The sequence below is a fragment of the Protopterus annectens genome, chromosome 7.part0 (assembly GCF_019279795.1).
Source record: "Protopterus annectens isolate FY-2018-M chromosome 7.part0, PAN1.0, whole genome shotgun sequence".
NCBI lineage: Eukaryota > Metazoa > Chordata > Ceratodontiformes > Protopteridae > Protopterus > Protopterus annectens.
The window spans coordinates 731,540,699-731,558,198 of NC_056739.1; the positions used below are offsets into that span (position 1 = coordinate 731,540,699).

The 17,500-nt window shown below is 36.8% G+C and overlaps 1 protein-coding gene across 4 annotated transcripts in view; it reads right to left on the bottom strand.

The window, feature by feature from the left end:
* LOC122806653 (serine-rich adhesin for platelets-like) overlaps positions 1–17,500 on the bottom strand; it is a 162,129-nt gene that overhangs the window by 30,375 nt on the left and 114,254 nt on the right. For all 4 annotated transcript variants that reach the window (XM_044077254.1, XM_044077252.1, XM_044077253.1 and 1 more), the window contains one exon: positions 6,784–6,842. In XM_044077254.1, the coding sequence (XP_043933189.1) occupies positions 6,784–6,842 (59 nt within the window). The remainder of the gene's footprint in view (positions 1–6,783; positions 6,843–17,500) is intronic.

The following is a 17,500-nucleotide window of genomic DNA, read 5'->3' on the forward strand; positions in this document are numbered from 1 at the left end:
TCTTAAGAAGCGTGAAGTTGGCTTTGGAGACATTTTTTACTGTGGTTTCCCTAATGGGGGGTGGGGGGGAGTGATGTGGATGTCTAGGGTGATTAGCTTGTGGTCGGATCTGACCAATGAGGAATTGACCTCTGGTGTGGAGCACCAGTTGCCCATGTTGGTAATAACCAGGTCTAGGATATTGCTGCCCCTGGTGGGGGTGAGGATAAGTTGATCCATGGCATTGGAATTTATGAATTCCAGAAAACGTTGAGCACAAGAGTTGGTACATGAGTAGTTTTCCCAGTTAATGGTAGGGTAGTTGAAATCGCCCATTATTAGGGTGTTAGGTTGTACTCTAATATTTTCCAGTGTATTAAGAAATGAGGAGTGGGAATCCTGGGGCATGGTGGGGGATCTGTAGCAAGTTACAATTTGGATTGCGGTCTTGCCCAGAGTTAGTTGCTCTTGGATAATTTCGGATGCATTATGCTGAGCAACTAGCCTGGAGATGTGGATATTCTTAATGAATATGGACACGCCTCCGCCTTTAGTGTTTCGGTCCAGGTTAGGTGGCCGAAAGGTGTGGTATGAATTATAGCCTGGTAATGCAGGGGTACTCTCTGGAGCCTTGAACCAGGTCTCTGTCACTGCACAGATGTCGATGTTCTTCATTTTAAGGAGTGCCTCGAGAGAGTGCATTTTGAGGTTTAGACTTCTAACCTTGAGTAGCAATACCATCAGATTCTTCTTGCCTGTACCTGTTAGGGTGGTTGTCATTTGAGCCTTGCCGAAAAAAGGCACTATAGGGTTGGCTAGAGCCTTAGCCAGTATCCGGAATCCCAGGGATGACAGGTGCAGGCCATCTCTGGCAAAGCATCGTGGCTTGTCGATCATGTCATCCCAGGCAGACAGATACTGGATCCCCTTAGAATGACACCAGAAGCTTAGCCAATTGTTGAAGTCAATCATTTTGTCCTTGTACTGTGGTATCATTCTGGGTGATGGCAGGATGCTACTCAGGGCTAGGGTCATACCTGCCTGGGCTACAAGATCGGACAGCTCCTCCATGTCCCTTTTCATGGTCCAAGGAGGTACGTCTCAGGTCATTCACACCAACATGGACAATGACAGAGTCATATTTGTACTTGTTGTGGAGTGACCTGAGTGCATGCGTTATGTGGTGGATCTTGACACCCGACAGGCAGCTGACAGTAACTTTCTCCTTGTTTAGCCTGGTGAGTGGAACATCAGTGTGCCTGACTATAGAGTCACCTATGACTAGAGTGTTGGGTACGTTGTTATGCCTTATGGGCTGTGGTTGAGTGGCACACTGAGTTTGTGGGCTATGTGTCATTTGGGTTGTGTTGGGGGGTGGAGGTTGCTTGTGTTTCTGCTTTGGAGGTCCCTGTTGCTTGGGCAGGTTTTTACTGAGAGCCACCGTGAATGTAGGTGTGTGTTTTTTGTTTCTATGTGTGTGTTTTGGTGGTGTAGGTTTTGAGGGACTATGTGCTGAGTGTGGTGTGGTGCAAGTGTTTACCTTCTCCTCTTGACTGTCTAGTCCAGTCTTGGGTGAAGAGAGCTTTGCTTCCAGTTTGGCTATATAAGTGCATCTCTCACAGGTTGTAGTGTTGGGTGGTAGGAGGAGAGGGTTGTCTGTGTACATGAGGCAATTACTGCATTGCCCCAAGATGCCCAGATTCATCAGGTAGGCAGAAGAAAACACCGGGAGATGACCCTTAGACATGCCTGAATATGTGCTTATTTGTTAAGTACTAGAAACTGTTTTCCTCTAGACAGTGAGGAACGTTGAGTGCTGTAGTACTTTGTAGCTTATTTAGTGCTTACAATAAGTTCTACAAGTGCTGAAACAAAAAACTGGCTAGTTCTAAGAAACAAAATTAAGCTAGAAGGCTTCCCTCCAACACAGAAAGTCTTGGGGGCCTAGAAGCCTACAAATAGTCCTGGACACAGCAAATCTATATCCAGGCTAGACTACCCACAGGAAAGGCAGGAAACAAGCTTAGACATTTTTTTTTTTGTAGTGGAAAGAGAGAAAGGAGTAGCAGAAACTAAGCTGATTGCCCTTCTCCATGAAGGAAAAATTGCAACATTGTGGAGCGATGGGTGAGTGAGTTTCCATATGGATGACACATGATTAAACTGAAGAGAATGTAGCAAAGGAAGATGCTCTGGAACTTTCTATAGAATGCCCGCAGGAAATGGAGAACAAAGAATGTGCCCTCAGGTTAGAAAAAATGAGCTAAAAAAGAGTTGCTTAATTTAATCAAGATGGATGGACATATTAAGAGCAATAAAAGAAATAGACTACAGAAAGTCAATAAAATCAAAAAAGTTAAAAGTTAAAACAAAGGAACACCGTAATTAGGACTGTTCTTAGAGATTCATGTGATATAACAAAAGCAAATAGGCTATATTACTGTACAGTTAAATTAATAAGAGATAAAGCCTTTCCGCAAAAACACAGGGTAGTAAGGGAAAGAAAGGGGAGAAATCGAATGCCATCACGGAAGTATCAAATAGAAAAAACATAAATCAGTTTCAGTTAAGACAAGAAGTGTCACTGTTAGAAGAGTATAGGAGAGGGAACAGATCAACAAAATAGTCAAAAGGATAGATGTGATAAAAGCAATGCACAGTATCAGAACACATCAGGATCTATGGTGCACTATTGCAAATAATAAACTAAAAGTGTCAGCACAGGAAGAAAAACTTAGAAGATATGCAGATAAATATAAAGGAAATGCTCAAAATAAGCAATTTATTTATGGCCCAAAAAAGTATTGGGAAACAAAGCAAAAGGAATTGAAGCACCACCAAAAAAGAAGAAATGAATGCATTTTGGAGAAATATCTATGAAGGTCCTGTGGAACACAACAAAGATTCTAAATGGACAGAAGAAGTAAAAGAAGGAATAAGAAGTTCAAATGTACAGGATATGAATTGGGATAAGTTAACAGCCATAGAGATTGAAACAAAGTTAAGAAAAGTTCCTAATTGGAAACCCCAGGCCCAGATGCTCGCTAAAAGTATTAACATCTTTACATGAAGATTTAGCAATGAGTAAGAACTATTTACATGAGCACCCTGAGCAGATACTGGTCTGGTTAACAACAGGACAAACAATGCTCCTACATAAGTGTGAACCTGCAAGCTATTCTAAAAAACTATAGACTAATAATATGCCTTCCAATGACATATAAACTATATACTGGAATTGATGCTGGCAGAGTTTATAGTCATTAAGACGAAAACTCAATCATGACAATATAACAAAAGGGTAAGAAAAAAAGGTTATATGGAACAAAGGATCATTTGTTGCTAAATAAAGTCAATGTAAAAAGGGGAAGAATCTAAGTATGACGTGGATAGACTACAGAAAAGCATTTGACAGTATCTCACATTCATGGATAAAAGAGTGCTTAAAAAATGTATAAGATATATCCTACACTAATCGATTACATTACCTCGACCATGAAACAGTGGCAATCCTCTTTGTAGTTAAGCTATGATAAAGGTGAAACTATTATTCCTGGGATAAAAATTCAAAGGGAAATACTCCTATTCCAGGGTGAATCTCTGTCACCACACTGCTCTTTTGTCTTGACTTTAACCCATTAAGATGTCTACTTAACAGATTAGATCATGTCTGCAATTTGTCTCCAAGAAAACAACAAAGTATAAAGACTTCTCATCTTCTTTTTGTAGATGATTTAAAACTGTATAGTTCATCAGATGAGGAACTAAATGCACAACTGCAACTGTTCAAAACTTTTTCAGCTCATATAAGAATGGTATTTGGTCTTGATAAATGTGCAAAAGCAACCTTTAAAGCAGGAAAGCTGCAGCACCATGAAAACATCAGTTTGGGACAGGAATGTGATATAAAAGAACTTGAGCAAGAGGGAGTGTATAAATATTTAGGAACTGATGAAAGATCAACAATAAAATATGAATAAAACTTAGCAAGGAATATGTAAGAAGACTAAAATTAGTACTGAAAACAGCATTGACATCTATAAACCTATCTTGCAGTTTTGGAGTGACTGACTGGCACCTAAAGGTGTTGAATCATTTGGACAGGAAAACAAGGATGCTGCGGCTCATCAAATGATTTATAAAAAAATCAGTGTATACCAAGACTATATATTTTTTTATTTTTATTTATTTATTGACATTTGTTTACCGAGTTGGTCTAGCTGGGCTTGTGGCCCATCTTCAGGGGAGACGTGAGGAGAAAAGTTCCAAAAAAAAAAAACACAAACAGTTTATAGAGAATCGAACATTTGAGTCAAAAATATGGTCAAAATCAGTTATAAAAGAACGTTAGAGAGACAAAGCAGAAATGCAAATGCATGATATATACATATCAATATTTTTACAGACTAAAAAATATATTTACATTACAAAAAGAGTGAAGTCCAACAGTATTGATTGTAGAGTTTAATAAGTATTCACAATAGTGGAGTATTTAGCTGTATGTGGAGGGACTGAAACGGTATATGGTAGGGTTGTGGGGAGCATAAGCAGGGTCTTGACAAGGGCACATTTTGGAGCTGAGTAGATGAAGTTTGAGATTTTCTTTAAAGTGGGATGGGTGAATGATGGAACAAATGTCTCTTGGGAATTTGTTCCAGGCTTGGGTGACAGAGTGTTTATATAGGAGTTTGCCAGCTATTTTTGGGGTTGGTAGATTTGTAGTAGTTTCTGATTAGAGGTACGGAGAGTTCGCAAAGGAGTGCAGCTAGAGATGAAAGAAGAGAGCAGGGCAGGATGAAGGCTTGTAAAAAATGAAGTGTAACATTTGACGTTATGACAGCAGTAGAAGATGGGGGAATTCTAACCAGTGGAGAGTATTTAGGGCAAGGCAGTGATGTGTATTGTATGGAGAGTTTGTGATAAATCTAGCTATCTTGTGGTAAGTTTGTTGGAGTTTGTTTAAAGTAGTAGTTTGGATGTTGGTGAGTACTGGGGCAGCATATAGAAGGGAGGGGAGGAGAAGAGCTTCTGCAAGGGAGATATGGCAATGTGGCATTTCCCTTGCATAAGCTCTCTCAATGGGAGATTTCCCATTCTGAAGGAGGTATAGACCTCCTCAAGATTGATTACATGTATAGATCTATAATCATGGGACTGCATACATATCTGCTGACCTCAAAAGACTCAAAGGTAGTGAAAGTTTTGAAACGTGAGGAGAATAAGTCTAAGGTGACATCCCTGCTTAGTTTAACAGAAACATATTGATGTCAAGCAGGAATGGAAATCAAACCAGAAGAAGATAAAAATCAGACAGCAACTGAATGTGCCAAAAAACAAAAGAAAGAATATAAGGTGAAGGACCAGTTTAAAAGGCAAGAAATGTGGAAAATGCATAAATACAGTTGCAAGTATAGAAAACTCTTGGAACAACCTCATGTTAATCAAGATCGGACGCAGGAATGGTTAAGGAGAGGTGAATTTTAAACCAAAAGGCGAAAGGTTAATATTGGCAGCCCAAGATAGTGGATTATGTACACGTTGGTTGACAAAGTCCATTGAACATGTGGGAGAAACAGACTAATGTAGGTTTTGTAAAACAGAATTGAAAACAGTCTCACATCTTGTGACATACTAATGGCAGAAGGACTATATACTGAAAGGCATAATAATGTGGCAAGACTGTTGCCTTGGCGATTGTGCAAACATTATAATACTGAAGTAGCTGAAAAACAATGAAAACTTGAGCCGCAAAAAATTATAGAAACTGATGAAAATTATATCACATGGGATCATCCATTACTAACAGTTCAAAAATTAGATGTGAGAAAACCAGACATAGCTTTCCATGAAAAGAAGACAAAAGTAGCATTGATCATAGAAATTGCCACACCCAGTGACTATAGTGTCTTATATACAAAAGGAGACAAAGTCATAAAATACCATGATTTTTAGGCAGAAACCAGGGCCATGTTGAAGAAGGATACCCAGACAGTTCCAATAGTAGTAGGAGCAACTCATGTTATGAAAAAGAATATGCTACCACTGCATGTAACTCCGTATGAATTCCAAAATGAGTCATTACTGGGTACATTGCAGATGCTGCAAAAAGTACTTCTGGCTAACATCAAAGAGTGAAACAGTACTAATTTCATGAAATTGAATCATACTTTGAATTAGGATTGGAGTCCATTCCCATTATGGTATTAGAAACCCAAAAGACTTGAAGAAAAAAAATAAAGTTGCAGCTTTATATGCGTGGGTTATTGTGCTTCTTTTATTATATACCTTTAATTGCCCCCTGCATTTTTTATTTCACTCCAGAAGGATGAGCAATGAGATTTCCATGGGATTTTGCTTACTGTTATAAATGATGATCCCTTAGGAGTCTTGCCTCCCTTTTGAGTGTCACTCCCACTTAGACTCCACTATTCACCAGGAATTAAAAGATGGGTGTGCCCCAAGTCCCTTTTCTCCACTCCTCCTGGAGGAAAGCAGGCAACAACCTTGTCATTCTTCTGTTTCCACGGATGTCTGTCTGGCACTGAAGACAATGATCAGCCCTGAGCAGGTAAGAGCACAAATATCTACCCTGTCCCTGATCCCATCAATTGCTCTTAAAAATAAATATATATTTTTTTATAAAAAAAAAAGTGAACATTTCTCACTTGTGTTTAAAATCAGATTCAAAAATACAGTTGCATCAGTTGCATGACATTTAAGCATTTCTTGAAAAAATGATCATATGAAAGCATAGCTTACGTTTACTGGTGCTTCAAATACTTTTAAAGTTGATAAAATACCTACCTATAATCTTTGACAACAACTTCAACAAAGGGTTGCCGATTACTGAGGATTTTATATAACTGTGGCAGAAAGAAAGAATATATGTTAACATTCTGAAGTATTTCTTGATGTTATAGTGCATTTGATTAATATAAATGTAATCAGTTTTAATACAGGCTTACAAGAACTTCAAAAGCAACCATACTCCCAGTTTCTGTGTCATAGATGGAGAGCATATTTCCATTATGTTTTATATCCATTGTCACTAGTTTACAGTGTTGCCATTTGACGTGCCTTTGGTATGAACTATATAATTCAGAAATGCATGTCCCAATTGTAGGAATTCTTCCTTTTAGATCATTTCAGTTCTTAGCACATTACTATTTTATTGTCACTAAACATTTGTCATTGGACTATTTGTAATTTAGCAACTGCAAAATTACTACTACTAATACTAATAATAATAATAACTGCAGATTAGACAAAAATAATTTGGAATTATTCATGACCTTGCTTTTACCTAAGCTCAATACCAAGATTGTTTGATTTTACTAAGTAAGTTGTCTGTCAGAGTCACTATTCGTGCATTTTACTCACTTCACTTCACTGATCCTGCTAACATGCAAAGGTATCATTGAGTCTGGTTAGGAAAGTCACAGCCTCTAGGAAATGTGGATGATAAATTCTGATGGGTTTACTGCACATCAGCAGGTCAAATGGCAACAGAAATACTTGATCTATGTATCTAAAACTGTTTTGCAACATCAAAAGAATAGTTTGGGTGGGACAGTTATATCTCACAGAGGATACCACAGCTCTGGAACAGACTCGCAATCCACATAAAACAAAGTTCATCCCTGTTCATATTCAAATGCAACTTGGATCTAAGGATGGGAAATAGAAAAAATTTCCTCAGAACTGTTAACTGTAATACTAATGGACAGAGAGAGCTCCTAACTGCTTTATCTCATGCATGGTCCCCTTAAATTATGTATGGTATCTAATGTATGATACCAGTTATCTTCATTAGGGTAATATATAATTATCAACAATGAGATGGGTAAGGCCAATCTATAATCAAATGGGGAAGGTTAATTGAAGCAGAAAAAGGGAAATTGTCTAGGCTTAAAATGGCCGACAAGGGCAACTAACCTAGTACTTACCTATGAACCTATTTCTGTAAACTGAAGAGGTGCTGGTCATAATCTAGATGAGAAAAAGTCATGCTTACATTAATGATCCCAGCTATAAAACCATTAATGCTCACATGAATACAGAAAAATCTACTATAACTAACAGGTATGATCATGTCTTTATTGGTACTTTTTGAATGTTTAAATCAGATTGCTTACAGAGTGACATGTCTTTTTGGCAGGCAATGAGTGAACAGTTTCCTGTTACTGGTTGACAAAGTAAAATTTCCAGATGGTTCTTTACAATAACTTAGTATGGTCAACTGTTTTTTCACATATTATGATAAGTTTAATTTGAATTAGATTAGCGATATATGAATGACACTGAATATTTACTGATCAATTTACCCAAGGATATGAAATCAATATATTTCTTCCTGGTATATACAGATGTCCAAGATCAAGCTTTTGTCAAAGTGGCCATGCATGTCTTAACAAGATGTGTTTTAACATGAGAAAAAAAGGAGAATTCTGGACTTTGTCTAAACTGTATAATTATATTTAAAGATTTGGTGCTTCATTAAAGGCATTGAGCTGTTTGTGTCTGCATATTTACAGACATTTTAGTAACTAGTAAACATTTAATGTCATCTCCCATCAGATATTGGGTAGAAATACAGTAATAATACTGCTGACTGTAATTTGAGTTATAAATTTACTGATAAAGGACTCCAGATATTTAACATACATAATTTCATGCTCTCAACACCATCCATCTCTGTGGATCATCAGGTATTAATAATTGTATCTTGCATCTAATTTAAACATAACTTGATGTATACAAAAGATTCCTCACTGGTATGGCATGTCATAAGGTATATGAAGATCACTCACAGTTTTATGAGTTTTGTGAGGGATGCAAATCCTAAACAGCATGTCCTACATGCACCAACTCAAAACCCTTTCACTATACTAAGTATCCTACAGACTGCTAACAGCTGACATGTGTCTAGCATATAAGGCATACTCCAACCCATTATTAATGTATTTACTGCACATCAAAAGTCAAATAACATTATAAATACTTAGTTTAGGGATCTAAACCTCTTCTGCAACATCAACAGAATGGTTTGGAGAAGCAGTTATATCTCGCAGAGGATACTGCCGCTGTGGAACAGAATCCCCATCCACATAAAACAAAGTTCATCCCTGTCCATATTCAAACAGAACTTAGATCTTTGCATGGGAAACAGAAAAGTTACCTGAGGAATGCCTTCTGTACTGCTAATGGACAGAGGCAGCTCCTAAATGCTTTAGCCCATGCATGTGTCCCCTCAAATTATCTATGGTATGATCCCAGTTATTGTCATTAGGGGAAAGATATAATTATCAACCATGGGAGGAATAAAGCCAGTAGATAAGACCAATATATAACCAAATGGGGTAGGTTTTTTCAAGTATGGGAAGATAGCCTACTATTACCTAAGAACCTGTGATTTTGTTGTTTGAAATGCAGTGTTACTCACTTTTTACAAACACAGTCCATACTCTGAAGCTTCAAAGCCATACAAGTTAAGCTTTCCTAATTTTTATGGTGGACCAGTCCACCAACTCATTAACAAAATAGAAAAAGTAAATTAACAGATAGCTTTAACAGTGCAAAACATCTCTTATTTAATTACCATTAGCCCTAAAATTTTCGACTGTGAGAGTGGGCAAAATGCACGTACTGATGTTGAAATCTACTAGTCACGAAGATCCCACAGAAGGTGTTTCAAGACTATAGTTGCTATAGGTGCTTGTAGTACCCTAATCATGCAAACAGTCTTGGCTCTGTCTTGAACTTACATTTCATGCTGAGTGTTCTGCTGTGGGGTGTGCCACATGCTTTAACGTGGTAACTGACAAGTATCACTATTATAAAAAATCCCACTGCTTTCAAAAAAATGAACATTGCCTGATACATGGAAATTATTGTTTCTATAGAAATAGCAATATCTAAGTTTTTTTAGAATCCTGGTTCTAAACCTAGCAATATGTCATATACCTATGAATGTTATACATTGACAGCTATGATCTGCTTTACCTAGGGCTGCTTTGTGCTATGTTTATATGATGCTACTTCAGGCTGTATCAAGTAGTTTTTGTTCTTGCATAGACTGGTATCTTATAGTTATTAGTTTTGTTGGAAGGTACAAAAATGGTGGCCTTTGGCTACCAATGAAATTTTATACTCCCCAATGCATATTTACTTTTTATTGTACCATTGTTCTTGACATTAGAAATTGACATTGAAAGCAAATTATGCACTTTGTCATATGCAGTATTTAATAAGCAAACTTTATTTGAAATGTTGAAATGTTATTTTATTGTGATTTTTAGATACCGATTTGCTTTGATGTTTAACTTTACTGTAAATTTTCATTGCATTTTATTCCCTTTTCAATACCTTGCATGTTCTTATTATTGTTATTATTTAAATAAGCATCGTAATAGCCTTTTTGTAATCTACACATTGAAATATAATTTCTTTATTTTAGAAGCTAAATATATACTTAAGCAATTTTCCTATTTTTTATTATTTGCAAAATTATCTCCATTTCTAACACTCTAAGTGACCAGCTCTGTATCTTCAGTGTAAGTGACCATCATCATATCCATAAACTCCACTGCTACACCAAAGCCACAATCTGTCCACCTTTCAAAAAGATATACTCATCTCAAACTTACAATAAATACAAGCAAATACTAACCCTTCAACAAGACAATACTGTCTCCCTGTTTGACACACTTTTTTCAATATGTTAAATGTACATATACCTATAAAGAACCAAAATAGTCAAAGCAAATCCAGCATCCTAGCTCTCCAGACAAGCCAAACAACCTATGAAACAGAAATTCAAAATATGTGAAACCTGGAGGAAAAAACTATATACAGCATCAAAGCTCCAGCAATACAATTACCTCAGAAATAGCACAAAGGAAAGGATTAAATTTGACAAGAAATCATACTATGCCAATCGCCAAACGTTAAATCAAAAAAACCCCAAACTATTCTCGTCTTTAATGAACCAACTACTAAATCCTGAACAATACACCCAACCTATCCCCTCTGCTGCTTGTCAATAAAATGATTTGGCCTCCCAATTCAACACATACTTTTTCAACTCTGAAACTTCTAAGTCTCTCAACCTGCACTACCCCAAAAACTTCTTCTCAACCAACACTCCACCATAAATCATTCATCCTAGAAGCCATCTCTATCTACACTATAAAAAAAATACTTCTAAAACTGAAACATAGTATTGCTACCATGGACAACCTTACAGAAGAATATATTAAAATGGCAGCAGATGCTCTGATCTACCCAGTTTTTATATTAATTAGACAATCTGTTAAAGAAAGCTATGTTCCCAACTTATGGAAAAAAATTTACATCTTCCCCCTACAAAGGGGTGGCACTTCAGCAGATCTTACCATTTATAGAACAACAGCCATTCTAACTCCACTCTTAAATGTCCATGAGAAATGTATCCAAACACAACTACTCAGGTTAATTTCAGACAATGGTCTGTTGTCTCTAATGTGGTGTATCTTCTGTCCTAACCATAGCACTGCTACAGCCCTCCTATAAATCAAAACAGAAATGAAGCCAGCATAGAATAGTCTCTGCACTCTTCCTTGACACAGTTTAGCACAGAAACCTGTTACAAAAATTGTCCACCCTAAGCCTATAGATGCCCACACTCATTTAGTTTGATAGCTACTTATCCTGCAGACAGTAAACGGCAAAATAAAATCTCATCTTTCCTTCCAATAGAAGTGGGTGTCTCCCATGGCTGTATTCTAGGCCCTCACTTATTCACCATATTTCTGAATGACCAGCACTCAGCAGGCAAACATGCAAATATCACCCAGTAAGCTGATGACTGCACTCTGATTTATGCTCCAAGAAAATAGATACACTGCACCAACTAACCCATAATTCCCTTACCTCTACTGAAACATTGCTATCTGATTCCCAACTTCAAAACCCACAAAAATCCAAATTCATTGTATTCACCTTAAATTAACACTCTACCCTGAAATTCCTCTTTACACTAACCTCCACAAACATACAAATTGAATGAATAACCAACAAAAACTACTCTGTGTAATAATTTATGACAACTTGAAATATGACTATCATGTAATACATGTAATTAAAAAAATGTAAAAAACTTGGCACCTAACAGATAATGCTAGAAACTACATTGTCTCAACTTTTCTTATTTCTTCTTTCAGCATCCTTATATGGATCCCATTCTCATTAATTCTCAGACAACCCAGACCAATCCTCTTAAGAAATATTACATCCAATTAGCTACATTTGCTGCTGTTGTGACATTGACTCCATATAAGCTACTTACCGCAATTAACCTTATTCAATAGCCTGAAAAATGCCCTAGTATAATACTCATATTCTTCAGTGCCACTCTTCAAACAAGGGTCTTTACTCAGTAGTTCAAAAAAACTTTTCCTAACAACTAAATCAAACAACTCTCTCTACTGGTGATTGTCTCCGTTCTTCCTACATTTCTAAAATCCTGGAACTCTGCCCCTTAAAAATACACTGGGTGAAATCTTTCAAGTCTCATTTAAAACAACACCTGACTGTGCTCCTGCTCAGTTCTTCGTGAGACAGATATTCCAGTCCATCCACACAGTGTTTCTAATTTATGCTCTCTCTCTCAGACTTTATCTAAGGACACTATACTGATATATTATATTTACAGTCAGTGTCTCTGTCATCCTTTATCCCTAAACCATTTACTTTCCTCTGTCATTTCTTACCACTTCCTGCTGCACTGTTCACATACCCCTTTATTGTATTGCTACCTCATATTCCCCTTTAATGTCATCTGGTTCACTACCTTGTTTTTTGTCTCCCGCCTGCTTTTCCTCCCCTCTTACATCCCTTCAGTGTCTCCCCTCTGTTCAGTCACTTACCTTTCACTGGCACCTTACAGCCAGTCTTTACAACAATAATCCTACAACTTCCTACTCACCCTCCATGTCACAAGAATGCTCCTCCATCTAGATACTTTACTAAGTAAACTACTTGAAACTTCAACAAGGTGTCTTTATACCTCCTACATCTGCTAGGTAAAATGATTTCATCTGGATTAATACTTTGTACTCTGTTTCATGTTAGTGCTCTCACCCTCTGGGTCACAGGTGGGCTACCAGACTTTATTTGGACCTTCTGGATTACCTCTGTTTTCGATTTGTATTCATGCTACAGAATTGCTTAAAGCCAATTTAATTTTTCTTATGTGCTTTTTACACTTTTTGTGCACATATTATAATTAGATCTTTTCTCCCAAGGCCTCTGCTGAAATTTATATCCAGGTAGGCAATCGCGATAAACAAATGATAATAAACAAATAAAAATAAATGTCCAAGTTTTATATGTCTCATAATGTGCTTTGTGAAACTAAAATAGAGTCAGCTGAGATGAGCCAAAATGAGGTGATATACATGGTGCACCAATTACCCCAACCATGTGGCCCCTATTATCAAATTCACACTCTTCATTTATTCATAATGTTCCTGCACAGGATTAGTAAATATGAAGACACATTACACTTCATTTAAAAATTTCAAGAAAAGCTTAATGTTATTCTTAGATTATGTTTTATTTTTGCTTTCTATTTTATCTTTTTATAACTATTTATCTGCAGAACAATGCTTAATCATAAAGAACTTAATGTCAACTGTTGACTATGTTTCATCTTTGCTTTCAAATTTAACTTTTTTATAACTAATTTTGTCTGTGGAACAATGCTTATCATTATGGTAATGCTTTCATATGGGTCATTGGATGATATTTAAAAAAATACTACTCATTCGATAGTTATTATATGCTTTCAGATTGAGAGTGCCCCTCATGATTACCAAATGTCTTTTTCTCAGGGATGATATGGGGGCAGCATTATGGTAGCCTGGTCAGAGGAGACACAAAAGAAGGCAAGTAAGATTGTAGGAATCATAGCCAAGTCAAAATGCTCTACGACAATAGTAACTTACTGTTTTAGTGCAGTATGATATGTGTATGGAGAAATGTACTTTTTCTTGACATTAGCTGTGCAGTAGTTTGGGGAAAACGTACTAAACTGCTGCCTTAAAACTAAGTTTGCCAGAAAAAAAAAAAAACATGATAGGATACACAAGTTAAAATGGAAGTTCCATTTTAATACTTGGATATAGAGTGTTTACTACTCAACAGAAATTAAAAAAAAATGACCTCAATATGGCCAGATGAATTTGGGTCTGTGTATAAAAGTAAATACAATGACAATATTATCCAATGCCCCCATATGAAAACATTACCATCATGATAAAATAAACTGGTGTAAAACAACCTAAATCAGAAATGAAATATTATCATCAATGAGGTATATATTGGCATTGCAGAAGACTTGATCAGACAGACTTTATTCCTATTTAAATTAAACATGTCTCAGTGTACAGGTTAAAAGATTTGCATAGTATACTTTGAAAAGAGTTTATCATATTTTGTAGCAAAAATAATGCTTAGAACCTTGAACAGAAATAAAAAGTACACATATGGATTCTTGCTGCTTATATATTTTAATAACACATTTATATTCTGGATGCATCACTTTTGCTCAAAGTTAATCTTATGTCTTAGAGGAGTTTATGGCTACATATTTCTGAACTATGTAACTATTTCAGTCAGACTCTTAAACATTCAAAGGCTCTCGGGTTTCTTAGGTTACCAATATTCTGTGAAGTATTGTCTTGAACTCTAGACAGTATTTTATCAAAGCAGTGATAGTTATGTACTTCCATATCTGTGTCTATGCCCATATGCACAGTTTCAAAAATGTATAGCTATTTCAAGGATAATGGGTCTTATGACCATTCACACCTTGACTGTCCTTTCCCTTAGGCTAAACTTCATGTCTCCGAGAGGCCTATCCCAGAAATCCCATAGTAAATTTGTGGATATCAATTCTATCATCTAAGTTGTTTAAAAGAAAATAGTGAGTCAGTCTGCTTGACATGCAGGGAAAGCTATTTCAGAGGTATTTTAATTCTCTGCTATCTGCTGGTGAAGATTGAGGTTCCTGGTTCTACTGTTGGTGAGATAATGGAATGAGAAGATGCATGAGGTCCACAACATTCAGGTCTGCAATGACATGGTATGCAAGACAAAGATCTCCCTTCAAAACTCTCTAAGATACTTAATAAAAGGATAGAGCTTACAGCTTCTCTTAGTTACTTAGACGCATAAGGCCTGCGCTCTCTTACATGTTTTGTATTTCTGTTTGGTAAATGAGTAAGTGAAAAGACCATTTTCAATCATAACTCAAGCACAAAAGCAAAATGCAAAACATAAATTGGTACATGCAACTTAAAAAAATGATGTATGGTAGAACACTAAGCTTCATCATACATCTGTGAGAATAAGTACAGTTATTACATTAAGCAGAGAATAAGCATTTACGTTGTTGTAAGTATAAAACTGGCACAGCATAGTGCAGTGGTAGGTTAACTATTGTCGCTGTGTCATTCCCACTCTGGGCCAGTAATCAAGGACCCTGAATCCTCACCACTGGCACTGGAGAGGGACTTTCACTTGGAACAAAAAGGATACACCCAGTATTTCAAGATGCAGCCCTCTGCATCAAGCACAATTTCCCTTAAGTGCACACAGAGAACACACTCAGTCTGGGGTCTGTTTTTTTTGTCTGTCTCCCTCCCCAATAAGAATCCCCACTGGCACAACTGTAGGGTTGAGTCCTCAATGGAGTGCCTAAGCCAAGTCCTCCAACAACCTCTCAGTGAAACCATTGCTGCATGTCCCTGCTCCAAATAGTTGACACACACACACACACACACACACACACACACACACACACACACACACACACACACACACTTTGAGATTCGGTTTTCAAACACACACACACACACACACACACACACACACACACACACACACACACACACACACACACACACACACACACACGCATACACACACACATGCATACATACACACACACACACACACACACACACACACACACACACACACACACACACCTGGGAGAGGGAGAGACTGGCACAGATTTACTAGCTAATCCCCCTTCTGCCCAGACTATAAGGTAGTTACACTGCCACCAGACACCCCAAAGCCAACTATTTTAATGCTCTTGCAAGGGTACCCAATTATACTGAGTGAGATTAATATTAATATATATGGTAATTTGACCAATGCAGTAAGGCTTCCAGGAGTGGCCACAGTGTCACCAAATAGATCTAAGTCCTCTCAAAGTTTAAAATAGTCTCTAAAGGATGGGCTACAATGAAATGTTTAAATATATTTAATAATAAATAATAAAAGAATGTGAAAATACTAAATCTCTATTTAAAATAAACACCAGAGTTTCAACCACAGGGAATATTAAAAATAACACAGGTGGACAGGTTCACACAATTTATGGAAAACAGTACTTAACTAACCTCACTGTATTTTCCTGACTGATCTAAAGAATTATTATTTCCTGGTTACTTACTATTGCAAGGCAAGGTGAAGTAGGTGAGAAATCCTTCTTTGCCAGGTTACAAAAACTGAGTGCTCTGAGACTTCAGTCTCACCTAGTATTAAACATTATTTTACTGATGGATTACAGAAGGACATCACATTTATCCGGTCATCTGACTTCAGGTTCCCATGCAACCCCCCATTGGTAGAAATGGACAGGATTTAGCACATATGTGTCAATAATACATGCACATATATCTATTGCAGCTTCTGGAAGTCATAAAACAATTTCAAACTTCTTCCCTTCTATAGTAGCAATTAGTTCACTGCTAAAGACAATACAGAAGGCATCCTAATGCTTGTTTTCCTGGGCATTTTGTCTCTGGCTGCAATCTGTAAGACACAATCTTTATGGCCTAAATGAAATAATTAAATTTCTTACTATTTTTCAAAGTCAGGTGGCTTGAGATTAACCTCTTCTCTACCAGTATCCTCTGTTACAATATATACATTTCAACAGTTACAATAATACACTCACATTTATTTCCCTGTCCAGCAGGAGACACTGTTGATACATTTTCAGCACAGGCATCTGTACAAATCAGTTTGATATTCAAATAACATATAATTATTTACTAAATTCCAGCTAGCTGTGCTGGAATATATTACTCATCCATTGTTCTACTTCTCCTGGCATAGCTGACAATACCTCACATTGTCACAGTCACTATAGCCCTTTCAAATGGCTTTATTGCTTAGATGTGTATAAAGTGATTTTTTAAAACTCTTTGAAAGTAGACAATGTTATGAGCTTACTAGGAAGATGATCCCTGGTGGTGGGTGCTAGTCCAGAGAAAGTTTTTTTTTTCACCAGTTGTAGGTGATCTAATAAGTGCAATTTCTTTTTTTGTTTAGGAGCCTTTGGTGTCTTTCTAATTGTTTGCTATATCATTTCAAAGGGGGCATTATACTCAATAATTGGTTTGGTCACTGCTGAGTATAATGGAGTGATTACTTCTTTAGACTTTGATGATATTCTTTTTCAGTG